General features: G+C 46.7%; 1 protein-coding gene across 1 annotated transcript; it reads right to left on the minus strand.

The window, feature by feature from the left end:
- Positions 1-2,556: 2,556 nt before the first annotated feature.
- On the minus strand, positions 2,557-23,819 carry LOC149437498 (uromodulin-like). Its single transcript, XM_089660893.1, has 7 exons — positions 23,684-23,819; positions 21,688-21,760; positions 18,867-18,971; positions 17,154-17,368; positions 13,406-13,560; positions 9,893-10,129; positions 2,557-2,749 (listed from the first exon to the last, which is right to left on the minus strand). Exons 1-7 carry the CDS (start codon positions 23,759-23,761, stop codon positions 2,557-2,559), a joined length of 1,056 nt encoding a protein of 351 aa, XP_089517019.1. The 5' UTR covers positions 23,762-23,819.
- Positions 23,820-27,435: the final 3,616 nt, after the last annotated feature.

Genomic DNA, 27,435 nt, shown 5'->3' on the forward strand with positions numbered 1-27,435 from the left:
TGCGGGCACACCAGGTTCTTCCATCACTCCAGCGGTGAGACTTCCCTGGAATAGTTTGCATCCCCCTCCACATTGGTTTCAGTCTCTTGAAGCCATGTTCCCCAATGGCCTATTTATTCTACATTGTATCACTTCATGTTTCTTTATCTGTGTTATCCCCACAATGGAAACAGTGGAGGATGCGGGCGCACCAGGTTCTTCCATCACTCCAGCGATGAGACTTCCCAGGAATAGTTTACATTTCCCCCTCCACATTGGTTTCAGTCTCTCTAAGCCATATTCCCCAATCACCTATTTATTCAAGAAACACCACAGCTATGCTAAAGTCACAACGTCCCCTTCATATTCCTTTATCTGTGTTATCCCCACAATGGAAACAGTGGAGGATGCGGGCACACCAGGTTCTTCCATCACTCCAGCAGTGAGACTTCACTGGAATAGTTTGCATCCCCCGCCTCCACATTGGTTTCAGTCTCTTGAAGCCATGTTCCCCAATGGCCTATTTATTCTACATTGTATCACTTCATGTTTCTTTATCTGTGTTATCCCCACAAAGGAAACAGTGGAGGATGCGGGCGCACCAGGTTCTTCCATCACTCCAATGGTGAGACTTCCCTGGAATAGTCTTTCAAAGTCTCTCAAAGCCATAATACCCAATGGCCTACTTATTCTACATTGTATCATTTCATTATGACACCATCAATTGTCTTTGTTAGGGATGAGATTCGGATTGTGCTGAACTTAAGCTCATCCCTAATTCATGTTATGGCTGCAGCAGATGGGCAGAACTGTGAATTGTGGTGGTGGTATCTCAATATCAGAAGCCAGCATTTGATTTTATTTTGCCACTTTTATTGAAGTTGGACATTAGTTCAGCTATTGTGCTCACACACAGCAATGTTCTGCAGAAAATTGGGAGGGAAACTAGCATCTTTAAAGCAGAACTTCACCCAAAAGAAGAGGTTGTGCTCTTATTCCTCCCTCCTTTCTTTTTTTTGGGGGCGCAGGTACCCAGTTTTGATAGGCACAAACATTTAACAATTAAACACAATTGAAAAACAGACGACCTCCAACTAACACAAAGATAAAAAAAAAATGACAACGTTGTCATGTAAAAGACAGCCCACATTCCGGGATCCCGGCCCACGTTCCAGGATCACCAGTTGCCTTGGTCACAGTGTAGGCTTTAAAGCTCCACACAAAGGTAGAAGTTCTACTTTAAGGCCTCGTCCCCTGCTCCCTGTTAAGGACTGGCACCTTTTGGAAGTGGGTACTTCTGACAAGTACCTGCTCTCACTTCCGCTGCAATTGCCTAGACGATTGGAAGTAAAGTTCTCCTCCCCATGTTACAGGTCCCAGAGGACCGGGGGACCATTCACGATGCGCAGTGCTGCCATTATGCACCATTTTTGATCTAGCATGTGGATATTCAGTTTGGAGAACATTTTTTGATACAGTGAATCAATCCTTCTCTTCTACACCATGTGGGAAAAATGTAAGAGGATTTCCCCTTGTTGATCTCAGTTCTTGGGTCCCTCTGACTATTGAGGGTTGGTCCTGTTCTACAATGCCTTCCTAACTGTGATATCCTTGAGGTTGCTTATATGGTGGTATTTTTTCCTTCTGATTGATGTCATGTTTTTTCATCTTTATCTGTACATTTATCCTCTCTGGCTACACAGTATTAAAAACATATTGAACGGAGTGGATCCTGAAGAAGGCCTTGTGGGCAAAACACGTCAATCCGTTGATTGTTCGTTTTTTGCCTGATTTCATGATCATCTCTTGATTTACATACCGTAGCTGATATGGAATGACAATATGGAATTTGTTATACTTTTTAATCTGTATAAATAAAACTATTTTTAGACAATATATTTGACTGCATTTGAAAAATCTCCATTTTCCATGATTTCCTCCAGCATCTATTTTTTTTCGGGTGCTTGTGATGGGAAGAAATGTTGTGTGGTCTATAATACTGTGGGGGATGGTACCAAGACATTTTTAGTGCCAAGACCTCCCACTTAATGTATATACTGTTCCATACTTGCTGCCAGGGTTGTGCCCTAGAGAAGAGAAGGACCCTGTGCTAAAAGCTGTGTGTTACAGATACATTCTGTGTTACTTTGATTAACTACTTCAAGATAGTGTCCTCATTCAAGTTATTTAGTTTTAGACATCCCAAAACATTTCCCAATCCTTATTCCAGTTCTACAGAACAAATAAAACAAAAAAACCACTATCTGCCTGATTACTGTCTGAGAACTGAGTGATAGTTTGTGCATCTTGCTGGAAATACCCTGTGCCTGGCTGCTTGCTGCAAAAAGGGATCAGAACCTGGGATCAATTCAACAGACTAAGCTGGTCTGTCATCTACACATACTTCACTAGGCTTTTCCTAACCTCCAAACCAGGCACCCTCAGACTAGTGGAAGCCCATCCAGGGCAAGAAAATGCCTGGGGCTTTAGGGGCCCTTGGACCAGTGGGCCAATAGGGCAGCTGACAGTTTGCCTATATGGCTAAGGAAGTCCTAATTGCTGTTTCAGGCACAGAAATCACAGAACATCCTCTATGTGTACGTTCAGCCTTACCACGGCACAATCATCAGTGCAGATTACAAATTCAGCAGAGAGATAGGTGGTGTTAGAATTGGCGATCTGGAAGACTTTCATGGGAAACCGAGTTTCGTTGCTGAATCCATTTCTATCCACTGTTAGCTGGTCAGTAGATACATCGCTCGTTGGGCACCTGGATACAGAAACCTTTCATCAGCTTTCAGTTACTGTAATCTAAAGATTAGAACACAATACTGGTACATACTAATAGAACTGATCAATATATGGGCTGCATTCATTACTTTCTAGGTGAACAATACAGAACATGCGTTCATTGTATTATATTCAGTAAGTATATTAGAGCTGAACAGTACATGGCATGAATCCATTATATTATATATTCTGTATACATGTATAGGTGAACAATAGATGACATGCATTCATTTTGTTCATTTTACACATATACTGTATATACATTATATTTCCAAAAGGCCAGCACTCCAAATCATGTGATTCAGGTGTTCCAATCCCCTCCCAATCATGTGATTCAGGTGTTCCAATCCCCTCCATATCATGTGATTCAGGTGTCCAATCCCCTCCATGGACACAGGTGTATACAATCAAGCCCCTAGGCATGCATACTGCTTCTACAATTATTAATGAAAGAATGGGTCGCTCTCAGGAGCTCAGTGACTCCAAGCGTGGTCCCGTGATAGGTGGCCACCTGGGCAATAAGTCCATCCATGACATTTCCTGGCTACTAAATATTCCATGCTCAACTGTTAGTGGGATTATGACAAAGTGGAAGCAACTGGAAACAACAGCAACTCAGCCACCAAGTGGTAAGCCACGTCACATGACAGAGCGGGGTCAGCACATGCTGAAGTGCACATTGCGCAGAAGTCGCCAACTGTCTGCACAGTCAAGAGCTAAAGACCTCCAAACTTGGTGTGGCCTTCAGATGAGCACAACAACAGTGCGTATAGAGCTTCATGGAATGGGTTTCCATGGCCGAATAGCTGCATCCAAGCCTTCCATCACCAAGTGCAATGCAAAGCATTGGATGCAGTAGTGTAAAGCACGTCACCACTGGACCATAGATACCCTCCTAAACCTTGTGGACAGCCTTCCCAGAAGAGTTGAAGCTGTTATACCTGCAAAGGGCGGGCCAGCTCAATCGTAAATAGTCCCAGTGTGTCTGATCACACCAATCATATTATCCCTGATGATCACTGAAGCATCAGTCATACTGTCCCTGATCATCACCACACTCTTCCCACTGCTCCTGTTCATGGCCATACAAGTTCCAGTATCCCTGACCACTGCCTCATCAGTCAGTTCAAGTGTCAATAATCACCTCCACACCAGCTGTAATGTCCCTGATCAGTATTAGATGTGTAAATTATGACCCTAGATAGCCTGAAGGTGCTCCTTGGATTTTGGACCTCTGTATGTGGCTAGACTCTAAAAAAAAGTCTTACGCATGTGGTATCCCCATACTCAGAAGGAGTAGCAGAATGTGTTTTGAGGGTGTTATGATTTGTATTAGAAATATATTATTAATTGACAACTTTGTATAAAAAAATACATTTTATTTTTTTTTCTTACATTTTCCAAAAACTTGTGTTAAAAAAATCAAATTTTCAAAAGACTCACTATGCCTTTTAGAAAATGCCTAGGAGTGTTTGCTTTCTAAAATGGGGTCATTTTGTGGGTTTTTTTTACTGTCCTGGTGCTTCATGACTTCCAAAAATGTAATAGGTAGTCTGAAAAGTAGATTTGTAATTTATGCACCTAGAACACCTGAAGGTGCTGCTTAGATTTTGGGCCCCTGTGTCCGGCTAGGCTCGGAAAATGTAGTATCTCTGTACTCGGGAGCAGTAGCAGAACGTGGTTTGGGATGTCACTTTAAGTATGCCTATGCTGTGTGTGAGAAATAATTTGTTAAAATGACAACTTTGTGGGGAAAAAAATCATTTTTCAAAAAAATTGTGACAAAAAATGCCAAATTCAAGAAACTCACCGTGCCTGTTACTAATGTAGCACCCCTTAGTGTACATAGTTAGGTAAATTTAGTTTGCCTCACAAGTAGCTAAAGTCAGCATGTCTGTGGGATTGCTGTCACAGTGCTCCTTATAGGGGCGCGAACACAGCTCATCCCCCGCAGCAGCTCTGCGTTTCAGAGCCTCAACCTGACAGCCTCCTGCACTCCCTGCAGCCAAAGTGTTAGGAATGGACTGGCCAGCAATGGTGGGACTCACCTGCCTTTTGATCTGCAGTACCAGGGCTGGCCAGCGGGTGCTCACAGCAATCAGAGACTCAACCTTTCAGCCAGCTAACACCTGGAACTGATGATACTGGGGTATTTAAGGGATGGCCAGACTTGCAGACTCTGCCTTGGTGTTGTGTTTGTCCTGGGCCCTGTATCTGTCCTGCATCCTGTTTCTGTTCCTTTGCTGACTTCTCCTGCTCTGATCCTGGCTTGTGACCCTGACCATTCCTCTGTCTGACCCTCTGTACTATGCTGCTTGCTACCTGCTGAACCTGGCCTGTGACCCCGACTATTCTCCGCTTGCTCCCCCTGTACCTACCTGCCCAATTGATATTGACCCGGCCTGCCTGACGACGCTTGCTTGTATATACTGTTATCTGTGGGTGGTTTGGTTTGGTTTGTTTGCACTGTATTATGTTTAGTATTGCCCTGCGTTTATGTTTGTACTGTTAGTGTTAATAAATTATATTGTTTATAACATATCTGAGGTCTGCGTTTCCCTGCTTCAGTCACACACCTCTGGTCATACCTGGGAGCCCTGACATTACACCAAGGCCAATCCTGACCAGAAGTGGCTGCACAGGGAAGCCATCTTGGCTTGTTGATGGGAAGGATGGATCTAGATGAGGTTGAGTATTTATCTCTGCTAGTGCTTGATGACAGAGAGTATGCTTATCAGACTCTGAAGGAGTATACCCGGGATGAACTGCTAGAATGTATACGGCTCGCTCATGTTCTAGTAGATCAGGGCACAGTTTTCTCTATGGTGCAGCCATTGATTCAGGTTTGTGTTAAGTTGGTTTCATCTGGTTTCCCCGAATGCAGGGATGAATTTTTGCCACCATTTAGTGCAGACCAGGTAGAGTCCCTGGTGTGGTTATTAGAGGATGATGTGGGTTACTTTCTGGAGCGTTATTCCACATGTTCACCACAGACACTGAGAGATTGTATAAACGCAGTGCAGTCATTGACCAGACAGACTTTGTGTAAACTCAGCTTTGTTCAACCCCTACTGCAGACATGGACAGATTTGTTGCACCCAGCCTCAGTCAGCTTACAAAGACCTAGTCCTGCTTCTAACTCTACTCCTGTATTCCCACCAGCTCCTCCAGTTACAGCCCAGTATACTTGGCTATCTACCGCATGTCAGTCCCCTGTTCCCACTCGCTGCACCTACCCTGCCTTTAACCCTGTAAAAAAGCCCTCTGTAGCAACTGCTCCCTCTCCTGTTCCATCCTCCAGTTCTTCTCTGTCTCCAGCTGCTCCATTCGTTTGCAGACCTGCGTTTACTTGCAGTGCTCCAGTAGTTAAAACCAGAAAAAAGCGAAAATTCTTTCCAACCAATACCATCCTGCCAGTATCCAAACCGGTGAGCCTGCCTTCCGTGGTTCAGACTGATGCCTCTACGCAGCCTGAAGCCTCTACGCGGCCTGAAGCCTCTACGCGGCCTGAAGCCTCTACGCGGCCTGAAGCCTCTCCTCGGCCTGAAGCCTCTCCTCGGCCTGAAGCCTCTCCTCGGCCTGATGCCTCTACTCGGCCTGAAGCCTCTACGCGGCCTGAAGCCTCTACGCGGCCTGAAGCCTCTACGCGGCCTGATGCCTGTACTCGGCCTGATGCCTGTACTCGGCCTGATGCCTGTACTCGGCCTGATGCCTGTACTCGGCCTGATGCCTGTACTCGGCCTGAAGCCTCTACTCGGCCTGATGCCTCTACTCGGCCTGATGCCTGCATTCAGCCTGATGCCGCTACTCAGCAGGATGAACTGATCCAGCCCGACGATCCTATTAGGCCAGTTGACTCGATGCCCGCTGTTGATCCAGATGATCCGGTACCTGATCCAGTGCCCGCTGTCGTGCCAATTGACTCAGAGCCCGCTGTCATACCTGGTGACCCGGTGCCCACTGCCTTGCCAGATGACGCGGTGCCCGCTGGCAAGCCAAATGACCTGATGCCTGGTGACCCAGTGCCCGCTGTCATACCTGGTGACCCGATGCCCGCTGTCGAGGACCCAATGCCTGGTGACGCGGTGCCCACTGCCTTGCCAGATGACCTGATGCCTGGCGACCCAGTGCCCGCTGTCATACCTGGTGACCCGATGCCCGCTGTCGAGCCAGACAATCCGGTACCTGATGCCCCGGTGCTCACTGTCGTGCCTGTTGACTCGGAGCCCACTGCCTTGCCAGATGACGCGGTGCCCGCTGTCGAGCCAAATGACCTGATGCCTGGTGACCCAGTGCCCGCTGTCCAGTCAGACGATCCAATGTCTGACCCAGTGCCCGCGGTCATACCAGTTGACTCGGAGCCCACTGCCTTGCCAGATGACGCGGTGCCCGCTGTCGAGCCAAATGACCTGATGCCTGGTGACCCAGTGCCCGCTGTCCAGTCAGACGATCCAATGTCTGACCCAGTGCCCGCGGTCATACCAGTTGACTCGGAGCCCACTGCCTTGCCAGATGACGCGGTGCCCGCTGACAAGCCAAATGACCTGATGCCTGGTGACCCAGTGCCCGCTGTCATACCTGGTGACCCGATGCCCGCTGTCGAGCCAGACAATCCGGTACCTGATGCCCCGGTGCTCACTGTCGTGCCTGTTGACTCGGAGCCCACTGCCTTGCCAGATGACGCGGTGCCCGCTGTCGAGCCAAATGACCTGATGCCTGGTGACCCAGTGCCCGCTGTCCAGTCAGACGATCCAATGTCTGACCCAGTGCCCGCGGTCATACCAGTTGACTCGGAGCCCACTGCCTTGCCAGATGACGCGGTGCCCGCTGTCGAGCCAAATGACCTGATGCCTGGTGACCCGATGCCCGCTGTCCAGCCAGACGATCCAATGTCTGACCCAGTGCCAGCGGTCATCCCAGTTGACTCGGAGCCCACTGTTGTGCCTGGTGACTCGGTGCCCGCCGCCCCGCCTGGGGGCCCGAGACCTGTCGTTCCGCCTAAGGGCCCGAGACCTGTCGCTCCGCCTGGGGGTCCGGCACCTGCCACTCCGCTTGAGGGCCCGAGACCTGTCGCTCCATCTGGGGGTCCGGCGCCCGCCGCTCCGCCTGAGGGCCCGAGACCTGTCGCTCCACCTGGGGGTCCGGCGCCCGCCGCTCCGCCTGAGGGCCCGAGACCTGTCGCTCCTCCTGGGGGTCCGGCGCCTGCCGCTCCGCCTGAGGGCCCGAGACCTGTCGCTCCACCTGGGGGTCCGGCGCCCGCCGCTCCGCCTGAGGGCCCGAGACCTGTTGCTCCAGCTGGGGGTCCGGCGCCCGCCGCTCCGCCTGAGGGCCCGAGACCTATCGCTCCATCTGGGGGTCCGGCGCCCGCCGCTCCGCCTGGGGGCCCGAGACCTGTCGCTCCACCTGGGGGTCCGGCGCCCGCCGCTCCGCCTGAGGGCCCGAGACCTGTCGCTCCATCTGGAGGTCCGGCGCCCGCCGCTCCGCCTGAGGGCCCGAGACCTGTCGCTCCGCCTGGGGGTCCGGCGCCCGCCGCTCTGCCTGGGGGCCCGAAGCCTGTCGCCCCGCCTGGGGGCCCGAAGCCTGCTGCTCCGCCCGGGGGCCCGAAGCCTGCTGCCCCGCCCGGGGGCCCGGTGCCTGCTGCCCCGCCCGGGGGCCCGGTGCCTGCTGCTCCGCCCGGGGGCCCGGTGCCTGCTGCTCCGCCCGGGGGCCCGGTGCCTGCTGCTCCGCCCGGGGGCCCGGTGCCTGTCGCCCCGCCCGGGGGCCCGGTGCCTGTCGCCCCGCCCGGGGGCCCGGTGCCTGTCGCCCCGCCCGGGGGCCCGGTGCCTGCCGCCCCGCCCGGGGGCCCGGTGCCTGCCGCCCCGCCCGGGGGCCCGGTGCCTGCCGCCCCGCCCGGGGGCCCGGTGCCTGCCGCCCCGCACGGGGGCCCGATGCCGGCCGCTCCGCCGGGTGGCCCGCTGCCTGCTACTTCGCCTGGTAATCCGATGTGCCTCTGCCCGGAGTCCTGCCCGATGTGCCTCTGCCTGGAGTCCTGCCCGATGTGCCTCTGCCCAGTGTGCCTCTGCCCGGAGTCCTGCCCGATGTGCCTCTGCCCGGAGTCCTGCCCGATGTGCCTCTGCCCGGTGTGCCTCTGCTCGATGTGCCTCTGCTCGATGTGCCTCTGCTCGATGTGCCTCTGCCCGGAGTCCAGCCCGGTGTGCCGCTGCCCGGAGTCCTGCCCGGTGTGCCAGTCTTTGATATCCCGCCAGTTGCCAGACCCGGGCGGTGGAACATTTTGCCCAGCTAGGACTGTTTGGAGCGTCCTGAGGCCGCTCCTTGAGGGGGGGTACTGTTAGGAATGGACTGGCCAGCAATGGTGGGACTCACCTGCCTTTTGATCTGCAGTACCAGGGCTGGCCAGCGGGTGCTCACAGCAATCAGAGACTCAACCTTTCAGCCAGCTAACACCTGGAACTGATGATACTGGGGTATTTAAGGGATGGCCAGACTTGCAGACTCTGCCTTGGTGTTGTGTTTGTCCTGGGCCCTGTATCTGTCCTGCATCCTGTTTCTGTTCCTTTGCTGACTTCTCCTGCTCTGATCCTGGCTTGTGACCCTGACCATTCCTCTGTCTGACCCTCTGTACTATGCTGCTTGCTACCTGCTGAACCTGGCCTGTGACCCCGACTATTCTCCGCTTGCTCCCCCTGTACCTACCTGCCCAATTGATATTGACCCGGCCTGCCTGACGACGCTTGCTTGTATATACTGTTATCTGTGGGTGGTTTGGTTTGGTTTGTTTGCACTGTATTATGTTTAGTATTGCCCTGCGTTTATGTTTGTACTGTTAGTGTTAATAAATTATATTGTTTATAACATATCTGAGGTCTGCGTTTCCCTGCTTCAGTCACACACCTCTGGTCATACCTGGGAGCCCTGACACAAAGCGTGTCCAGCATGTGTCCACCAGCATGTGTTTATAAATGGCGCTGGGTAAATAAAAGTCCGCTGATCCGCCATTGATACACGCACAGTGCTACATAAGTGGTTAGGGGGATATATTGTTCTGGGCATTTAATGAATTATTTATGAAGTCAAAGTGTAAAAAGAACATGCAGAGCTACTAACCTGTGTGCTGTGTACTTACCCATTCTGAAGAAGATAGTACTTGATGGAGCTTGATTGGTCTGGAGAGGCATAAATATTCACCACTTTGAGATAAAAGGGGTTGATAGTCAGATTAAGTGTGAACCCCGAGATGTAGACAGTATCTTCCACTGTCAGGGTGTCATTCTCTAAGAGAAGGGTCCTAAACTGATCTTTATAGGCCGCCATGGAGACTGAATAACTTACATTTGATGTAGGGCCATTTATTACTGCACTCCTGTAAAATAAACACAACAAAATGTTACCTACCTAGAACCCCTTGTAGGTATGTGGCCATGTGTCTATATTATACAGAGAGGACGCAGAGCGGAAATATTTGTGCTGAGGACAAAGATATCTCCTCCAGCTCGGTGTATACTTGTGGAGGAGGTGAAGATGATATACAAAATGAGGATCACAAATGCACCACAAAGGATTCACATTAATATGTATAAGAAACAGACAAAATAAAAGTCATTTAGGTGACCTTGTCAGGGTGAAAAAAATTGAGAAGCGACATCCCTGCAATGGAATGGTCTTCATACTCCCCTCTCAGGCGGCCCATGTCTCCTACCTTTCCTCCGTCCCTGTGCTGCAGCCTCCACCAGACTCTTCAGTATTCAGCTCTTCCGGAAGTGTGGGATGTCTGTGTCTGCCGGCACATGCCATGGTTCCTTCCTCTGACCCCGATGTCACTACAGGACTCAGCAGAGACATCGGGGTTGAAGGAAGGAACCACACAGCCCGGCGGGGGGCACTCAGGAGCGCTCAGCATCAAAGAGTCTCATGGAGGCTGCAGCACTGAAGCAGAAGGAAGGGAGGAGACACGGGGTATACAGAATCTTCTATTGCAGAGACATTTCCTCTCAATTTAACGAGGCGATTTGGAAACTCTTGGCCCAGATCTAAGGTTATATCTAAGGTTTTGTTTCTAATGTATTTAGACCTGGCACAAGGCCGATGCGATGTCCACATATTTAAGAGAGATCATGGTCTTCCACCAGTAAGTCATTTAAACATCTACTTTGGGGAAGATACTTGAAGGTTTGCTAAAGGACCTCATCCAAGAATATGTGATGGAAAACAATATCATAAGGCCCATTCACACGGATTTCAAATGCAAATTAGGTTGCACTGAATCGCAGGACAATGGAAATAACACGACTTCCAATGGTGCACCTACATTGGTGCGATTTACAGTGCGATTCTGTGTCTGCCGGCACATGCCATGGTTCCTTCCTCTGACCCCGATGTCACTACAGGACTCAGCAGAGACATCGGGGTTGAAGGGAGGAACCACACAGCACGGCGGGGGGCACTCAGGAGCGCTCAATATCAAAGAGTCTCATGGAGGCTGCAGCACTGAAGCAGAAGGAAGGGAGGAGACACGGGGTATAAAGACTCTTCTATTGCAGAGACATTTCCTCTCCATCTAACAGGGCGGCTGGGGAAGACTTGGCCCAGATGGCTTAATAGAGATGTGCGCGATGGAAACATTTCTTTCCGGTTCATTAAGTTAATACGAGGAATCTTGAAAAAGTTTCCGCACTTTTGTATGTTTTAAAAAAATTTTAAAAAATGCGGCAACTTTTTGAAGAACCCTCATAATTTTGTTTCGTCATAGTCGTTATGTTAGAATGATTCGTTTTTGGAATTGGTTTTGTATATTTGGATTCATTTCATATATTTGGTATTTTCAAATTGATTTGAAATTCAAATTATGGAAGACGTCTATATTCATTCTATTCTGTTCTTTTACTTCCTATTCTATTCCATTGCCTTATTTTCTATTATTTTTGTATTCTATTCTACTCTGTTTTTATGTTCTATTCAATGTTATTCTCTTCTGCTTTATTCTATTCTGTTTTATTCTAGTCTATTCTTTTATATCATTCTTTTATTTTCTATTCTTTTTTTATCCTATTCTATTCCTTTATTTTCTATTATATTCTGTTTTATTCTATTCTATACATTTATTTCACATCTATTCTGTTTAATTCTGTTCTATACGTTATGTTAGAATGATTCATTTTCTGAATTTGTTTTATATATTTGGATTTGTTTCTTATATTTGTTATTTTCAAATTGATTCAAAATACAAATTTTCATTCAATATATATATATATATATTGAATATTTTCAATATTCATTCCATTCCATTCTTTTAATTCCTATTCTATTCCATTCCATTATTTTCTATTCTTTTTTTGCATTTTATTCTATTCTGTTTTATTCTTTTAGTTCCTATTTTTTTATTTTCTATTCTTTTATTTTTCTATTCTATTGCTTTTTTTTCTTTTATATTATGTTTTATTCTATTCTGTGTATTTATTTAAAATCTATGTTTTATTGTATTCTGTGTATTTATTTCAATATTTATTATTATTATAATATAGGATTTATGGCGCCAACAGTGTGCTCAGCGCTTTACAATATAACGGGAGACAATACAGCAACAATACAGTTCAATACAAGAGGGATAGGAGAGCCCTGATCCTTGGAGCTTACAATCTAAGAAGGAGGGGCTAGTGGTACAAAAGGTAATAACTGTGGGGGATGGACTAGTAGGAAGAGTAGAAGATTCCATTATTAGCTGAGGGCAGGATATTTTCTATTCTTTTCTTTAATATTTTGTTTAATTCTATTCTGTTGCTTTATTTTCTATTCTATTTTATATCTGTCTGAAGTTCAGCTTTAGTATTACACCTTCCTGCCCAGCCTATAGTAAAATGACAGGCAAGCTGGACATTCGCCATTCTGGGTGGACGTCGTATGATTCTATTCTGTTTTATTTTCTTCTCTTCTATATAGCAGCCCAAGTAGGAATCATCATTTTATTTCACTTTTATACCTTACTCTATTTATTGCAATATGTTTCCATTAGGAATTAAAATTCATTTTCAAAATTTTAACTCACTTTCAGATTTGGATAATTTGTTTTGTTATAAATTATCTCGGATTTATTGAATTTCCTTACTATTGTGATTCAGAAATTCGGATACATCCCCGAATAATGAAAAGTTTGGCTGAATTTTGATTCACAGCGAAACGAATCGCACATGTCTATGGCTTACACCCATGTGTCCTCAGAGAGTTCAGCTCAGTTATATCTAAGGTTTTGTTTCTAATTTATGAAGACCTGGCACAAGGCCGATGCGGTGTCTATAGTTAGGAAGGGATTAGGAATTTCAACCAGTAAGTACAGAACTTTAAATTAAATTTTTACTGTAGGGAAGATACTTGAAGGTTTGCTAAGGGACCTCATCCAAGGGTTTGTGATGGAAACCAATATCATAACTCACGGGTGTCAAACTGGCGTCCCTCCAGCTGTTGACAAACTACAAGTCCTATGAGGCATTGCAAGATTGACAGTTACCAGCATGACTCCCAAAGGCAGAGGCATGATGGGACTTGTAGTTTTGCAACAGCTGGGGGGACGCCAGTTTGACACCCCTGTCATAACTGATGGCCAGCTTGGATTTCTGAAAGACCAACAATGTGTAATAATAATTACCCGAGTATTGGGTGCAGGGTCACATTAAGTCTGACATTCATATACAGCGGGTAAGAGCAGGAGACATTCATGACAGCGTCATTTGCTATTCGGATCGGATCCGTCTGGGCAAAAAGATTCAGCTGATTTATGAATGTGACATGGGTGGAATTTACCTGTAGAGAGAGGAAACACATAAGTCATTAGACGAGGTCAGAAAACTCCCCGCCATACAGTGATCTGCACATTAGAAAGTAGTTACTATAAATATCAGAGTATTCTCTGACCGGTCAATAAGGAAGTCTCCAGCTTTATTAAAGCAGAACTCCAGCCCATTTGTAAATGCATTCCAAAAATGTAGATTTGTATTTTTAAAGACATACAATATGTTTTAAATGTATTTTTAAAAATATTTTTCATATATTTTATAATAAAAATACATTTCAACATGCAGTGTTATGTGTATATATATATATATATATATATATATATTTATATATATTTTTTTTTTTTTTTTTTTATTGAAATATATTTTGAAATATATTGCATATGGGCAAAATTGTAGCATTTCAAATATATGGCAATATGGAAGAATATTTTTAAAGTATATTTCAAATATATTTTTCTTCCATGTGGGTTCCCAGCTGCTTCTTAACACAGCCCTTTGAGCAGTTCGACAGAAATTGGACATCACTGGGACACCATTATAAATGGTCAAAGCCAGTAAAGCCCTAAATATAGTGCTCCAGGGATTAATAGCAACAATAATAACTAGGATCCCTCTCTCAGGTCTGTACTCACGGTGTTCCTGGGATTTGGGTGTCTCCCTCCAGAGTCAGGCAGACAGTTTCCTCAATGGAGCCTCTAGACCAGTTCCTAAGTGAACCCCCTCTTCCAGCTCTCAAAGAATTAGCAGCAGGATAGCCCCCCCCAGCTGTGCAAAGCTGGAACCTCAATGAGACAGACAGGAACTTCAGCTGGACTGCCAGATAGGGCAGCAGCCCTTCCCCTCCTGGGGAAGAAGAACCCCGCACTCTGAGGCTCCAAACTATTTATACACTACCCAACCACCATCTAGGCACACCTCACCAGAGATTAGCTAGAGTCGAATAAATAGGCCGCTCATTCGACTCTCCCACCCACTACATTCTGGAAACTTCCAGAAGACGAAGGAAGCCTGCAGAGCCCAGAGCAGCCCAAAGCAATCATGCGCTGCTCTACTGATTACAGAAGAACCACAGAACTCAATTTGCCTAACCAAACCTAGCATTCTATCTTGTAGGGTGCTACATCCACCCCAAAATGTAGGCTCTGTACTCATGGCCTGACTTAAAACAGTCCCAATAAATAAAAAAAATAAATGGAGTATCCCTAAGTGCTGGCTCACATATATACAGATTGGATGAGGTTTGACATGACGTGTGAAATAACATTGCTTCCTATGGTGCCTGTTCACATATGTCTGAGCACTGGCAGTGCAGATTCAATGTGGATTGAAAGAGAGTTCTGTCTGATTTCTGAGCAGTGCAGTCCGGTTCAGGTGCAAATTACAGGCTATTAACGTCTATGTGAACTGCTTCTGAACTGCACATGTCATCAATTGTGAACAGACTTTCAGTTCAGGATCAGGTTTCAGCACTGTTTTCTCTCCTACCCGCTCCTCTCCACCTCAGCAAAACAGAAAAACCTTGCAAAACCACATCCAAATCTGCCCTGAACTGGATTCCTTTCTCAGGTCTGTACTCACAATGTCTCCGGGTCTTTCCAGACTCAGGCAGAAAGTTTGCTTAGTGGAGCCTCCAGACCGGATCCTCAGTGAAACCCCTCTTCCAGCTCTCAAATTAGGAAGAAGGATAGACCCCCCCCCCCCCCAGCTACGCACACCCGGGACCTCAAAGAGATAGGCAAGAACTTTAGCTGGACCACCAGGAAGGGCAACAGCCCTTCCGACTGGGACCATCTCCTCCTGGAGAAGAAGAACTCAGCTCTCTGAGGCTTCAAACTATTTATACACTCCCCAACCACCATCTGGGCACACCACCCCAGGGTTTGACTGGAGTTGTATAAATTTAACCGTGGAAGCAATCAATCTTTCAGTCTGCAGAACTCAAAGCAATTACATGCTGCTCTGCTGATTACAGGAGAGCCACAGAACTTAATTTGCCTATCCAAACCTAGCAGCCTTTCTGGGAGGGTCCTACCTGTATAGAGGGTAAAACACCATACTGAGAACACAGACAACAATAAAACATGATAAGGTTTCTAAATCATTTCTATTCCATTCCAATCCTAAATTATATGTAGCGCTACCCTTGTAGAAGCATCTAAATAGGATGAGTCCTCTGTTCTTCAAACTTCTCAAGAACCCCAGCCCTTCTAACACACCAGGCTGTGCGTACAAACACACACTATCACAGGTGTAGTAGTTCTATATCAAATAGACACCAAACCAGGTAGTAAAGGTAAATATATTGTCCCTCAATATGGTTGGTAACTAGGCAGCCATACAATAGATTAATAATGGCAATAACATAATTTAACCTACAAAGTGATTAATAGTAAGGACTGGGCATACGATGATATTTGGCATCCAAATCAGCATAAACAGTAGCAAGGCCACCTCATGTGCAGCAGTGAGCAGTAGTAAAGTTTAATCTACCAAGTGCTGGAACTATACTGCCAAAGCACATTTTTTGGTGGCAATACTAGTCCTCAACCAACTGGGTATGCACTGTCCAAAAGAAAAGGAGGATGGTAATGAAGGGGGCAGGGGAACAAAGGGATGCTTGCTGAATAATTATTACGCAAGGGGCAGTCCTTTGAGATGTTCTTCTGCCTGCTATCTTTGGGGCCCTTTAAGAACGTTGGTGCACTTAAAGACAGTCCCAGTTTGCCTGCATGCAGTAAAGGTCTCAGCACAGGTGCAAGGTAGATGTGGTTCAGATTCGTTTAAAGTTTGGTACCGTGCAGTATAGTGATGGTATAGATGCAGTCTAGGTTTGGAATAAGTGCAGTATATGGTGCAGTGTGGGTTGGGTATGGATTTTGTAAACTTGGTGTCCTACTCTAAGAGGCTCTGTCCCTGCCAGCAGTATTAGCAATGAGCGAAAGGCCCTCTCACCAGTCCCCGGGATGTGGCGGTGACCTCTCACTGTAGACGGGGCTCCCCTTGGTCTCTCCCCAAAAGCCTCTGGTCATCAGTGGTAGGCAGTAGAGAGTGAATGGACACTCCAGTCTCCCTGAGGCAGTGGTGCAAGAGCTGTGGTGTAGGTGGTGCTGCACTTCCCCGGGTGTCCTCACTCCCAGTCTAAGCTCAGATCTCCACTGGTATGGTCTCCTGCTGGCAGGCAAATATCCAGACAGAGGTGCTCTCTCTCTAATTCCCTCAGGAGGAACTTTCCTGGGCAATTTAAAATAAATCATCTCTCCCCTTATCCTACTGCACAGGGCCTATTAGGATCTATAGTGTAACCATTATAGTGTAGCCATTATATGGCTGCCATCTCAAACTACAACTCCCAGGATTCTCAGCACTCTGCATAGAAGTCTATGGGCTTGCTTGTCCTTAGCTCTCCCCCAGCTGGCCGGAAGAGGGTGGTGCAGCATGACATCAGTAGAAGAAGAGAAGAGTAAAGGGAAATGTCACTATCTCCATATTGTTGTAACCCAGCAACTGACTACATATAAATGTTTTTCTATACATACTTTAATGTATCTGTTTTTACTTCTCTTGTATAACAAACAGTCAGACCGTGTCAGGAGAACTTACCTCAGTATACGTGTTACAGTCATATTTTCTCAATGGACGATGAATGGTCATCTCAGATGCTCCATCCACAATCTGCTTTACTCCCCAACACTCGGGGTTGGTGCTGTTCAGCCTAATATCGGATGTATTATAACCATTTGCTTCCAACCAACATTTTGACACTTGTATATTGAAATATCCTCCATCACAAGTCAAATTTGGAGACGGAAAGTTTCCTGAAAATAAAGTAAATTCATTCAGCATTTCTGAGATGAGAGGTGATGGTGACATACTTGATGTACATTATACACTATAGGGGGTTTCTATATATACCCACTTTGGGGTTGCAGGAGTGACCAGGGACTGGGGAGAAAGCAGCCAGAGAATCAAAGAGTTAAAGCCAAATTAAACTTCCAGTTTACTTTACGACTGTTGCTGGTCAGTGTACCCCCCTTCCTTACATTGGTGGTCAGTGTATTGCCCCCTTATATTAGTGGTCCTTGTGGTGCCTTCCTTAGATTAGTGGTCAATGTAGTGCCCCTCACATTGATGGTCAATATAGTGACTCCACTCATTGATGGTCAATGTAGTGCCCCCTGATGTTGGTAGCCAGTGTATTGCCCCGTACACTGAAGGGCAGTGACGTGCCCCCTGATGTTGGTAGCCAGTGTATTGCCCCGTATATTGAAGGACAGTGATGTGCCCCCTGATGTTGGTGGTCAGTGTAGTGCCCCCTGATGTTAGTAGCCAGTGTATTGCCCCGTATATTGAAGGACAGTGATGTGCCCCCTGATGTTGGTGGTCAGCGTAGTGACCCCTGATGTTAGTAGCCAGTGTATTGCCCCGTATATTGAAGGGCAGTGATGTGCCCCCTGATGTTGGTGGTCAGTGTAGTGCCCCCTGATGTTAGTAGCCAGTGTATTGCCCCGTACATTGAAGGGCAGTAACGTGCCCATTTTCATTGATAGTCAGTGTCGTGCCACTGTACATAAATGGTTATTGTAGTGCTCCTGTACATTGGTGGTCAGTGCAGAGCCCCCACTTCATTGGTGGTCACTGTAGTGCCCCCTTACATTATTGATCAGTGTAGTGCCCCCTTACATTATTGGTCAGTGTTGTCCCCCCACATTATTGGTCAGTGTAGTTCACCTTACATTATTGGTCAATGTAGTGCCCTTTACATTGATGGTCAGTGTAGAGCCAACTTACATTGGTGGTCAGTGTAGTGCCCCCTTACATTGTTGATCAGTGTAGTGCCCCCTTACATTGGTGGTCAGTGTAGTGCCCCCTAACATTGGTTGTCAGTGCAGAGCCCCCTTACATTGGTGGTCAGTGTAGTGCCCCCTTACATTGGTGATCAGTGTAGTGCCCCCTTACATTGGTGGTCAGTGTAGAGCCCCCTTACATTGGTGGTCAGTGTAGAGCCCCCTTACATTGGTGGTCAGTGTAGAGCCCCCTCACATTGATGGTCAGTGTAATGCCCCCTTACATTGGTGGTCAGTGTAGAGCCCCCTTACATTGGTGGTCAGTGCAGGGCCCCCTTACATTGGTGGTCAGTGTAAAGCCCCCTTACATTGATGGTCAGTGCAGGGCCCCCTTACATTGGTGGTCAGTGTAGTCCCCCCTTACATTAATGTATGTTAGGTGCACTTCATATGGTTTATGGAAAAATCTAATATTTGGTTTTAAGTGGCACAGGACCCATTCTCACCATTGTATTATATCATACTATACCTCCTATCAATGTATAGAAAGTTGTATTGCACCGGCAGGCAACATCACTGTCACAATACTCATCATCAGCACAGAAATCACCTCCACAGGGTACAGACGAAGTCACTGGAGAGACAGAAAACCATTAAAGTCAATTCCTCTGGAGATCTCACACAATATTCACATTCACTGTAGGCTGAAATCATTGTGTTGTGTCCACCATAGACGTTAAAGTATTTGTAAGCCCGGACAATAAACACTCACAATGGGCAATTTGCTCTTTTTTTGGACTCTTAAATGTATATATATATATCTTAAAGATCTGATGTCCAAGGCTGGTAGACGGGTCTCTAGACCATGCGGTACTATGATTGGCTGCACAGTGCTGGTGTCACCAGGAGCCCATCCTACCTCCTAATCATTGGTAATTGACCATGAGCCATCGGTGGCAGCTCGTTCACAATACTGGGGGCACAGATGGAGCTCTCCCCACAACAAGAAGGCGAAGTGCACATGTGGGGCTGAATGTTGAGGTCCAACCATCCTGCCCCCACATAAACAGGTATTACTGCTGTAATAGTTGTTAAATATTTAAGGGGCGGGGCAACCCAGTGACATCACCCGCGTTACCCTGCCCCTGTGTGACATCATTGGGCATGCTGGGTCAATGATGTCACACGGGGGCAGGGTCACATATGTGATGGCCCCTCCCTTTACATATTTAAGAACTGTCAAGCCAGCAGAGCACTCAGACGGCTGGGAGTCAGAATGGGAAGCGGAGCCTTTTTTTTCTTTTTTCGGGTGGCGGCGTCGGGCATCGTGATTAACGTTGGATCTACTTCAGGGGACATTCTTTTATTTTCCTTCTTTTAATAAATAACCTTTCAAAGACTGTCTCCTGTATTTTTTCACACTACGGTTTTTTTTTTGTGAATGGGTAGCGGTACCGTGTACCCCATACTCATTCACATGGGGGGGTGGGATCTGGGGGCCACCTTGCTAAAGGGGGCTTCCAGATTCCAATAAGCCCCCCCACCCGCAGACCCCCACAACCACAGACCAAAGTTGTGGGGAAGAGGCCTTTGTCCCCATCAACATGGGGACGAGGTGCTCTGGGGGGGAGCCCCCCTGCCCCAAAGCACCCCTCATGTTGAGGGCTGGGGGCATGGTATGGTTCATAAGGGGGGGGGGCGCTCACTCGTCCTCCTTTCCTGACCTGCCAGGCTGCATGCTCAGTTAAAGGTCTGGTATGTATTTTGAGGGGGGCCCCACACCTTTATTTTTTTTAATTTTGGCATGGGGGTTCCCCTCAACATCCTAACCAGATGAAAAAGGACTTGGTATAGATGGAGGGGGGACCCAAGTAATTATTTGTATTATTTTTTAATTGCCTGCTTTTCTGTTTTTACATTCAGCTTTCAGTGGGGAACTGCGCTGAAAGCTGATTACTGTCAGGCCCATTTTTCTCTACTGGCTAATAAAAAACAGCAAAGCTCAAAAAAGCTGTATAAAATGAGATTTGGTTCGGGGAGGGGGGTACTTGCTCATCCCCCCCCCCTCTCCTGACCTGCCGGGCTGCATGCTCGGATAAGGGTCAGGTATGGATTTTGGGGGAGGACCTCACGTAATTTTTATTTTAAATACTGGCATGGTTTTCCCTCAAAATCCATACCAGTTCCAAAGGGCTTGGTATGGATGGGGGGGGGACCCCGCACCATTTTTTTGCTAAATTACCACCAATTCTTTTTATATTCAGCTGCCAGTGGGGAACCCCAGCTGAAACATTAATGCACGGTTTCACTACTAAAATAACTTCTTTTATTAAGGCATGCAGTATTTTAGTAGTGATGTTGTCAGGGCTCTGTCCTCGGCAGAGGTGTTAGGAGACCTGGCACCCCTGCCAGTACCTTGCATGGCCGCAGAAGTTCACATCGGCTCAAATTTGGCACCAAACGGCCTTTATAAGGAAGCCTTGCACTACTCTCAGGTGCTGGTTGATCTCTGGCTCCCTAGTACCTTCATTCCCTTGCTATCCTGACTTGTGATTTCCTGTTAACGACTCAGCTTGCTCCTGGACCTGTCTTCTCTATTTGACCCCGGCTTGTATAACGGATCTTCTCTCCTGCTCTCTGTGTATGACCTCGGCTATTCCTTTTGACTACGTCTGCTCCGATCACCACCTGGCACCTGACCTTGACTCAAATTGGTTCTCCTGTGATCCTCTGTTCTCTGGAAGACCTGCATACCACGCACAGGCGCCCCTGCCTGCAGACCCCATCTCAGTGCATCAGCTGTGCTCCTGGGTGGACCACCAAACAAGCGCTCACACAGGCGACCTGTGCTACTTTGGGCCTGACTCCTGCTGTCCCACCTTCAGGGGAGTCTGGAACTTAGCTGCAAGGGAAGCCCTCGCTCCATTGGCCTCTGTCACCAGGTACGTGATAGATGTTTAGTGAATGCCAACAATTTTTGGGAAAAATGTTGCGTGGTATCTTACTGCATTCTCTGATGCGGTTAGATACCACGTAGTGAATTGTCACCTGGGTTCAAAGTTTGCAGTCGAACTTTTGTTAGGTTCTAATGTTCGACCACAAACTGAACGGGGGGGTTCTCAGGCCCATCACTAATTTTAACATATAATGAAGTTTTTAGGAAATTTTGGAAAATAAAGTATACAACTTTTTATATACGAATACCGGTGTGGTACTTTATTAGCTGCATTAAAGTCCCAAGGGTTTTTTTTTAATTCCTTGTATTTTGGGGATGAGCAGCCGATACTCTAATTTTTCCTATTGTATCGGTTATTCCTTGGATTAACTTTACCTATAATGAGATGACGTACCTGCATTCAAAGCGAAACTAGCGGTTTGTGCAATTGGCTGGATAATCAGTGATCTGGATAGAGAGCCGCAGGTCTGTAAGGAAATAAAAGAAACTCAACAGAAAATACAGACAAGTGAAATCGATGAAGGAACTGCAAATTGTATCCAAGAAACACCACAGCTATGCTAAAGTCACAACATCCCCTTCATGTTACTTTATCTGTGTTATTCCCACAATGGAAACAGTGGAGGATGCGGGCGCACCAGGTTCTTCCATCACTCCAATGGTGAGACTTCCCTGGAATAGTCTCTCAAAATCATATTCCCCAATGGCCTACTTATTCTACATTGTATCATGGCATTATGACACCATCAATTGTCTTTGTTAGGGATGAGATTGGGTTTGGGCTGAACCTAAGCTCATCCCTTATTCATGTTATGACTACAGCAGGTGGGAAGAACTGTGAATTATGGTGGTGGTGGTGGTGATGGTATCTCAATATCAGAAGCCGAAATAGGATTTAATTCACCACTTTTGTGTGGCGTTGGCCATTAATTCATCTTTCATGCTCATTTCACACTGCAATGTTCTGCCTGCTTGGTTTGCAAAAACAGAAGAAATCACAGGGGAAGCTGGCATCCTTAAAGTGGAACTTCACCCAGAAAATGTAAATTCTGCTCTTTCTTCCTCCCCATCTCCTCTGCCATATTTGGAAATTTTTTTTGAGGGGAGGGGGAGCAGGCACTTCGTTTTGATAGGTACCCGCTCCCATTTGTGCTCAGATCACGTAAACGATCCAAGTAGAGGTTGTTCCTCCTTTCGGTACCCACAACCTTCTGGGACACATCACAGGTTCCAGGAGGCTGCGGGACCATTCACAAGGGGCAGAATGGCAGTGGGTAGCCTGCTCTAAAGCTTCAAGGAGTCAGAGCCTGCCTCTCACAGTTAGCATGCCTGCGCCAGGGACCAAAGACCGGTGAAGGATGGTACTGGATCCCTGAACAGTTGAGTGTCTGTTTATTATAAGTCAGTTTTTGTAGCTGCTGACTTTTAATTTTTAAAGAAATGACTGAAGACCTGCTGTAACCTCTTGGTGGCGGCCGCACATTTATGTGTAATTAAGAAAAACATATATGCTGAGAGCATGCACCCTGTGCGTTCCCAGCATACATGTCCGGTACTCACAGAAAGGTCCTGATCTCCTCTTGCAATCGGGACCTTTCCCGATCATGTGACCACTGTGACAGCGAATCACAACGGTCACATGACCCTAAAACACTGCCCCGCCTCCCAGCTTCTGAAACCCTTAAAGGGCCGGGAGGGCCTGGTGCCAAGGGATTAAGTTTGGTGGTGTGAATTTTTTTTTCTCATTTTTCAGTCCATAAGCACCTCCAAGCATCTAAATAAGGCCATGCAAAGATCAGAAAGCCAACTGTGGACATTGGGGCACCACAGTGACTTAATGGTTAGCCCTCTTGCCTTGTAGCACTAGAGACCCCAATTGAAATACCAGCTAGGACACTATTTGCATGGAGTTTGCATGTTCTCCTTGTGTTTGTCTCCTTCAGTGATACAATGGTAGAATGCTTGGCTCCAGTCTAATTTGGCCCTACTGTATGTGCATGTATGTGAGATAGAGACCTTTAGATAGAGAAGTGAGATAGATTGTAAGCTCCTTGAGGGCAGGGACTGATGTGAATGCACCGCATGGAAAGCACTACATACATTGTTGGCTCCAGGTCACCAAAGGTCTGGTTATCAGGGAGAAGGAGGGATTCCTTTTACATAATATACTAAAGGTTTAAATAAATGCTTTTCCTAATGCCCAAACCTGCCACCCTTTAGGCTAATGGCAATTTATCCAGGGCTAGAAAATGCCTGAGGCTTTGAGGGTTCCTTTGGACCAGTGGGCCAATTGGGCAGCTGATTGTTTGCCCATCTGGCTAAAGAAGCCCTGACTGCTCTTTCATGTACAGAAATCACAGAACATCCTCTATGTGTACGTTGAGTCTTACCGCACAATCATCAGTGCAGAGTCTAAGGTCAGCAAAGAGATAGACGAGGTTAGAACTGGCAATCTTGAAGACTTTCATAGGAAACCGAGCTTCAATGCCGACTCCATTGCTATCCACTCTTAGCTGGTCAGTAGATACATTGTTCGTTGGGCACCTGGATACAGAAACCTTTCATCAGCTTTCAGTTACTGTAATCTAAAGATTAGAACACAATACTGGTACATACTAATAGAGCTGATCAATATATTGGCTGCATTCATTACTTTAACAATATATGACATGCGATCATTTTGTTCAATATATATATATACTGTACACAATATATAGTAAAGGTAAAAAAACACATGGCATTCTAAATATATATATATATATATGTGTGTGTGTGTATAAAATTGGTGTGGCAGTGATTAGTGACACTTTAACTGACTGATGCAGTGATCAGGGACACTGGAACTTGTGTGGCCATGATCAGGGGGCAATGGGAATAGTGTGGTGATGATCAGGGACAATATGACTGGTGTGATCAGGGACACTGGGACTGGTGTGCTGGTGGTCAGAGGCATTGGGAATGGTGTCACTAACTAGTGAGAGTATGTAAAAATAATATATATATATATATATATATACACACACACACACACACACACTATATTGTCAAAAGTATTGGGCCCGCCCTCCAAATCATGTGATTCAGGTGTTCCAATCCCCTCCCAATCATGTGACTCAGGTGCTCCAATCCCCTCCATGGACACAGGTGTAAACAATCAAGCCCCTAGGCATGCAGACTGCTTCTACAAACATTGGTGAAAGAATGGGTCGCTCTCAGGAGCTCAATGACTCCAAGCGTGGTCCCGTGATAGGTGGCCACCTGGGCAATAAGTCCATCCGTGACATTTCCTGGCTACTAAATATTCCACGTTCAACTGTTAGTGGGATTATAACAAAGTGGAAGCCACTGGGAACAACAGCCACTCAGCCACCAATTGGTAGGCCACGTCACATGACAGAGCGCAGTCAGCGCATGCTGAAGCGCACAGTGCGCAGAAGTCACCAACTGTCTGCAGAGTCAAGACTGGGGGGCCATTAAAGGTCATGTGCGTGGAAAGACAGGCTGCCCAATACTTTTGCATTTTCATTATCAGGCTATTGAGAAGAAAAATGAAATCTTTGCGAAGAGGTTTCCCGATGGTGTAATCCGTATCCAATGACACGCTGATCACCGGGAAATGCAATTGCCGGTCATCAGCTGCACTTTCCTCAAGCTGTCACAGCGTGAGGAAAATACTGCACAGAACCGGCAGTTCTCAGAGCAGGGACTGGCACCGATCATTAGGGCACTGATGCTCAGTGCCCTGATGATTGGTGCCCAGCAGTGCCACCCACCAGTTCTGTCCACCTGTACCCAGCAGTGCCCACCAGTGTCACACACCAGTGCCCATCAGTGCAGCCCAGCAGTGCCGCCAGTGAGTGCCCAGCAGTGCCGCCAGTCAGTGTTGATTATCAGTACCCAGCATCAGCACCAGCTCATCAGTGCCGTCTATCAGTGCCGCCTATCACTGCCTATCGGTTCTTCCTATCAGTGCCCATCAGTGCCGCCTATCAGTGCCCATCAGTGCCCATCAGTGCTGCCTATCAGTGCAGTCTCATCAACGGAAATCAGTGAAGGAAAAATATTACCTGTTCGCAAAATTTTTACTTTTTTTTCACATTTTTTGATCTATATTTTATTATAGCGCAAAAAATAAAACACCCAGCGGTGAGTAAATACCACCAAAAGAACGCTCAATTTGTGAGAAAAAAGTGATAAAAATGTCATATGAATACAATGTTGCATGACCGCGCAATTGTCAAAGTGTGACAGTGCTGAAAGTTGAAAATTGGCCTGGGTATGGGGGAGTGCCCGGTAGGCGAGGGGTTAATGTACACATGGACACAGCATTGTAGGGAGTATGTGTAGGACAGGAGGAAGGCAGGAAAGGGTTATAAAAAAGATCCCTGTGTCACTGCAACAGACTGAATGGATCAGCACCTGCAGCCCCCGATCCATTCACTTTGTGCCCATTCATAAGTACTGATCTCTCTCCGCTCCATGTTGTAATGGGAAGGGGAGGGATCAGCACCACAAATAATACCATGTGATTGCTGTGATGACCAATCATAGAGAGGAATTACATACAGTAGTACCCAGCTCCTCGGATCATCTGGGTACAGTGTCTCTGTGTACCCAGCATTCTAATGACAGCTGGGTACACGGGAATAGGAGGGATCAGCACTGTAAACAATACCATGTGAATGCTGTCATGATCAGTCGTAGGGATTACATAGTACTCAGCTTCTCAGATCATCTGGGTACAGTATCTCTGTGTACCCAGAATAAATGGATCAGCAGCTGCAGCCCACGATCCTTTCACTCTGTACCCATTCATAAGTACTGATCTGTCTCTGCTCCATGTTGTAATGGGAAGGGGAGGGATCGGCACTGTAAACAATACCATGTGATTTCTGTGATGATCAGTCATAGGGACTACATAGCACCCAGTTCCTAGGATCATCTGGGTACAGTGTCTCTGTTTACCCAGCCATCTAATGACAACTGGTTACACAGGAAGGGGGAGGGATAAGAACTGTAAACAATACCATGTGATTGCTGTGATAATCAGTCATAGGGACTACATAGTACCCAGCTCCTAGGATCCTCTGGATACAGTGTCTCTGTGTACCCAGCCATCTAATGACAGCTGGGTACATAGGAAGGAGAGAGATCAGCTCTGTAAACAATACTATGTGATTGCTGTGCCAATCATAGGGACTACATAGTACAGCCACTTGGATTGGCTGGATACAGTGTCTCTGTGTACCCAGCTATCTAATGCTAGTTGAGCACAAAGAGTTCATTCGGCCGATCCACTGGCCGGTGGCTGTTTATCCAGTGCTGTTTATAAATGGCGCTGGATAAATAAAGGGCCGCTGATCCGCCATTGATACACGCACAGTGCTACATAAGTGGTTAGGGGGATATATTGTTCTGGGCATTTAGTGAAATATTTCTAGGTCAAAGTGTACAAAGAACACGCAGAGCTACTAACCTGTGTGCTGTGTACTTACCCGTCCTTAAGAAGATAGTAATTGAGGGAGCTTGAGTTGATAGGAGAGGCATAAATATTCACCACTGAGAGATTGAAGCTGCTGCCATCCAGATCCGGTACTTTTGCGGAAAGGTAAATAGTATCTTCCACAGTCAGAGTGTCTTCTTCTGAGAGAAGGGTCGTATATGTGTTATCTTTAAAGGCTGCCATTACGGCTGTATAACTTGTATCTGTTGTAAGGTCATTTATTACTGGGCTCCTGGAAAAGAAACGCACAACAAAAGGTTACCTACCTAGAACCCCTTGTAGGTACGTGGCCATGTGTCTATATTATACAGAGAGGACGCAGAACGGAAATATTTTCCCTGAGGACAAAGAAAGAGCAAACCTATCAGATCTCTTCTCCAGCTCGGTGTATACTGGTGGGGGAGGTGAAGATGATATACAAAATGAGGATCACAAATGCACCACAAAGGATTCACATTAATATGTATAAGAAACAGACAAAATAAAAGTCATTTAGGTGACCTTGTCAGGGTGAAAAAAATTGAGAAGCGACATCCCTGCAATGGAAGAGTTTTCATACTCCCCTCTCAGGCGGTCCATGTCTCCTACCTTTCCTCCGTCCCTGTGCTGCAGCCTCCACCAGACTCTTCAGTATTCAAC

This window comes from Staurois parvus, unplaced genomic scaffold (assembly GCF_062004578.1).
Source record: "Staurois parvus isolate SC_StPar_1 unplaced genomic scaffold, SC_StPar_1.0 ptg001286l, whole genome shotgun sequence".
Lineage (NCBI taxonomy): Eukaryota > Metazoa > Chordata > Amphibia > Anura > Ranidae > Staurois > Staurois parvus.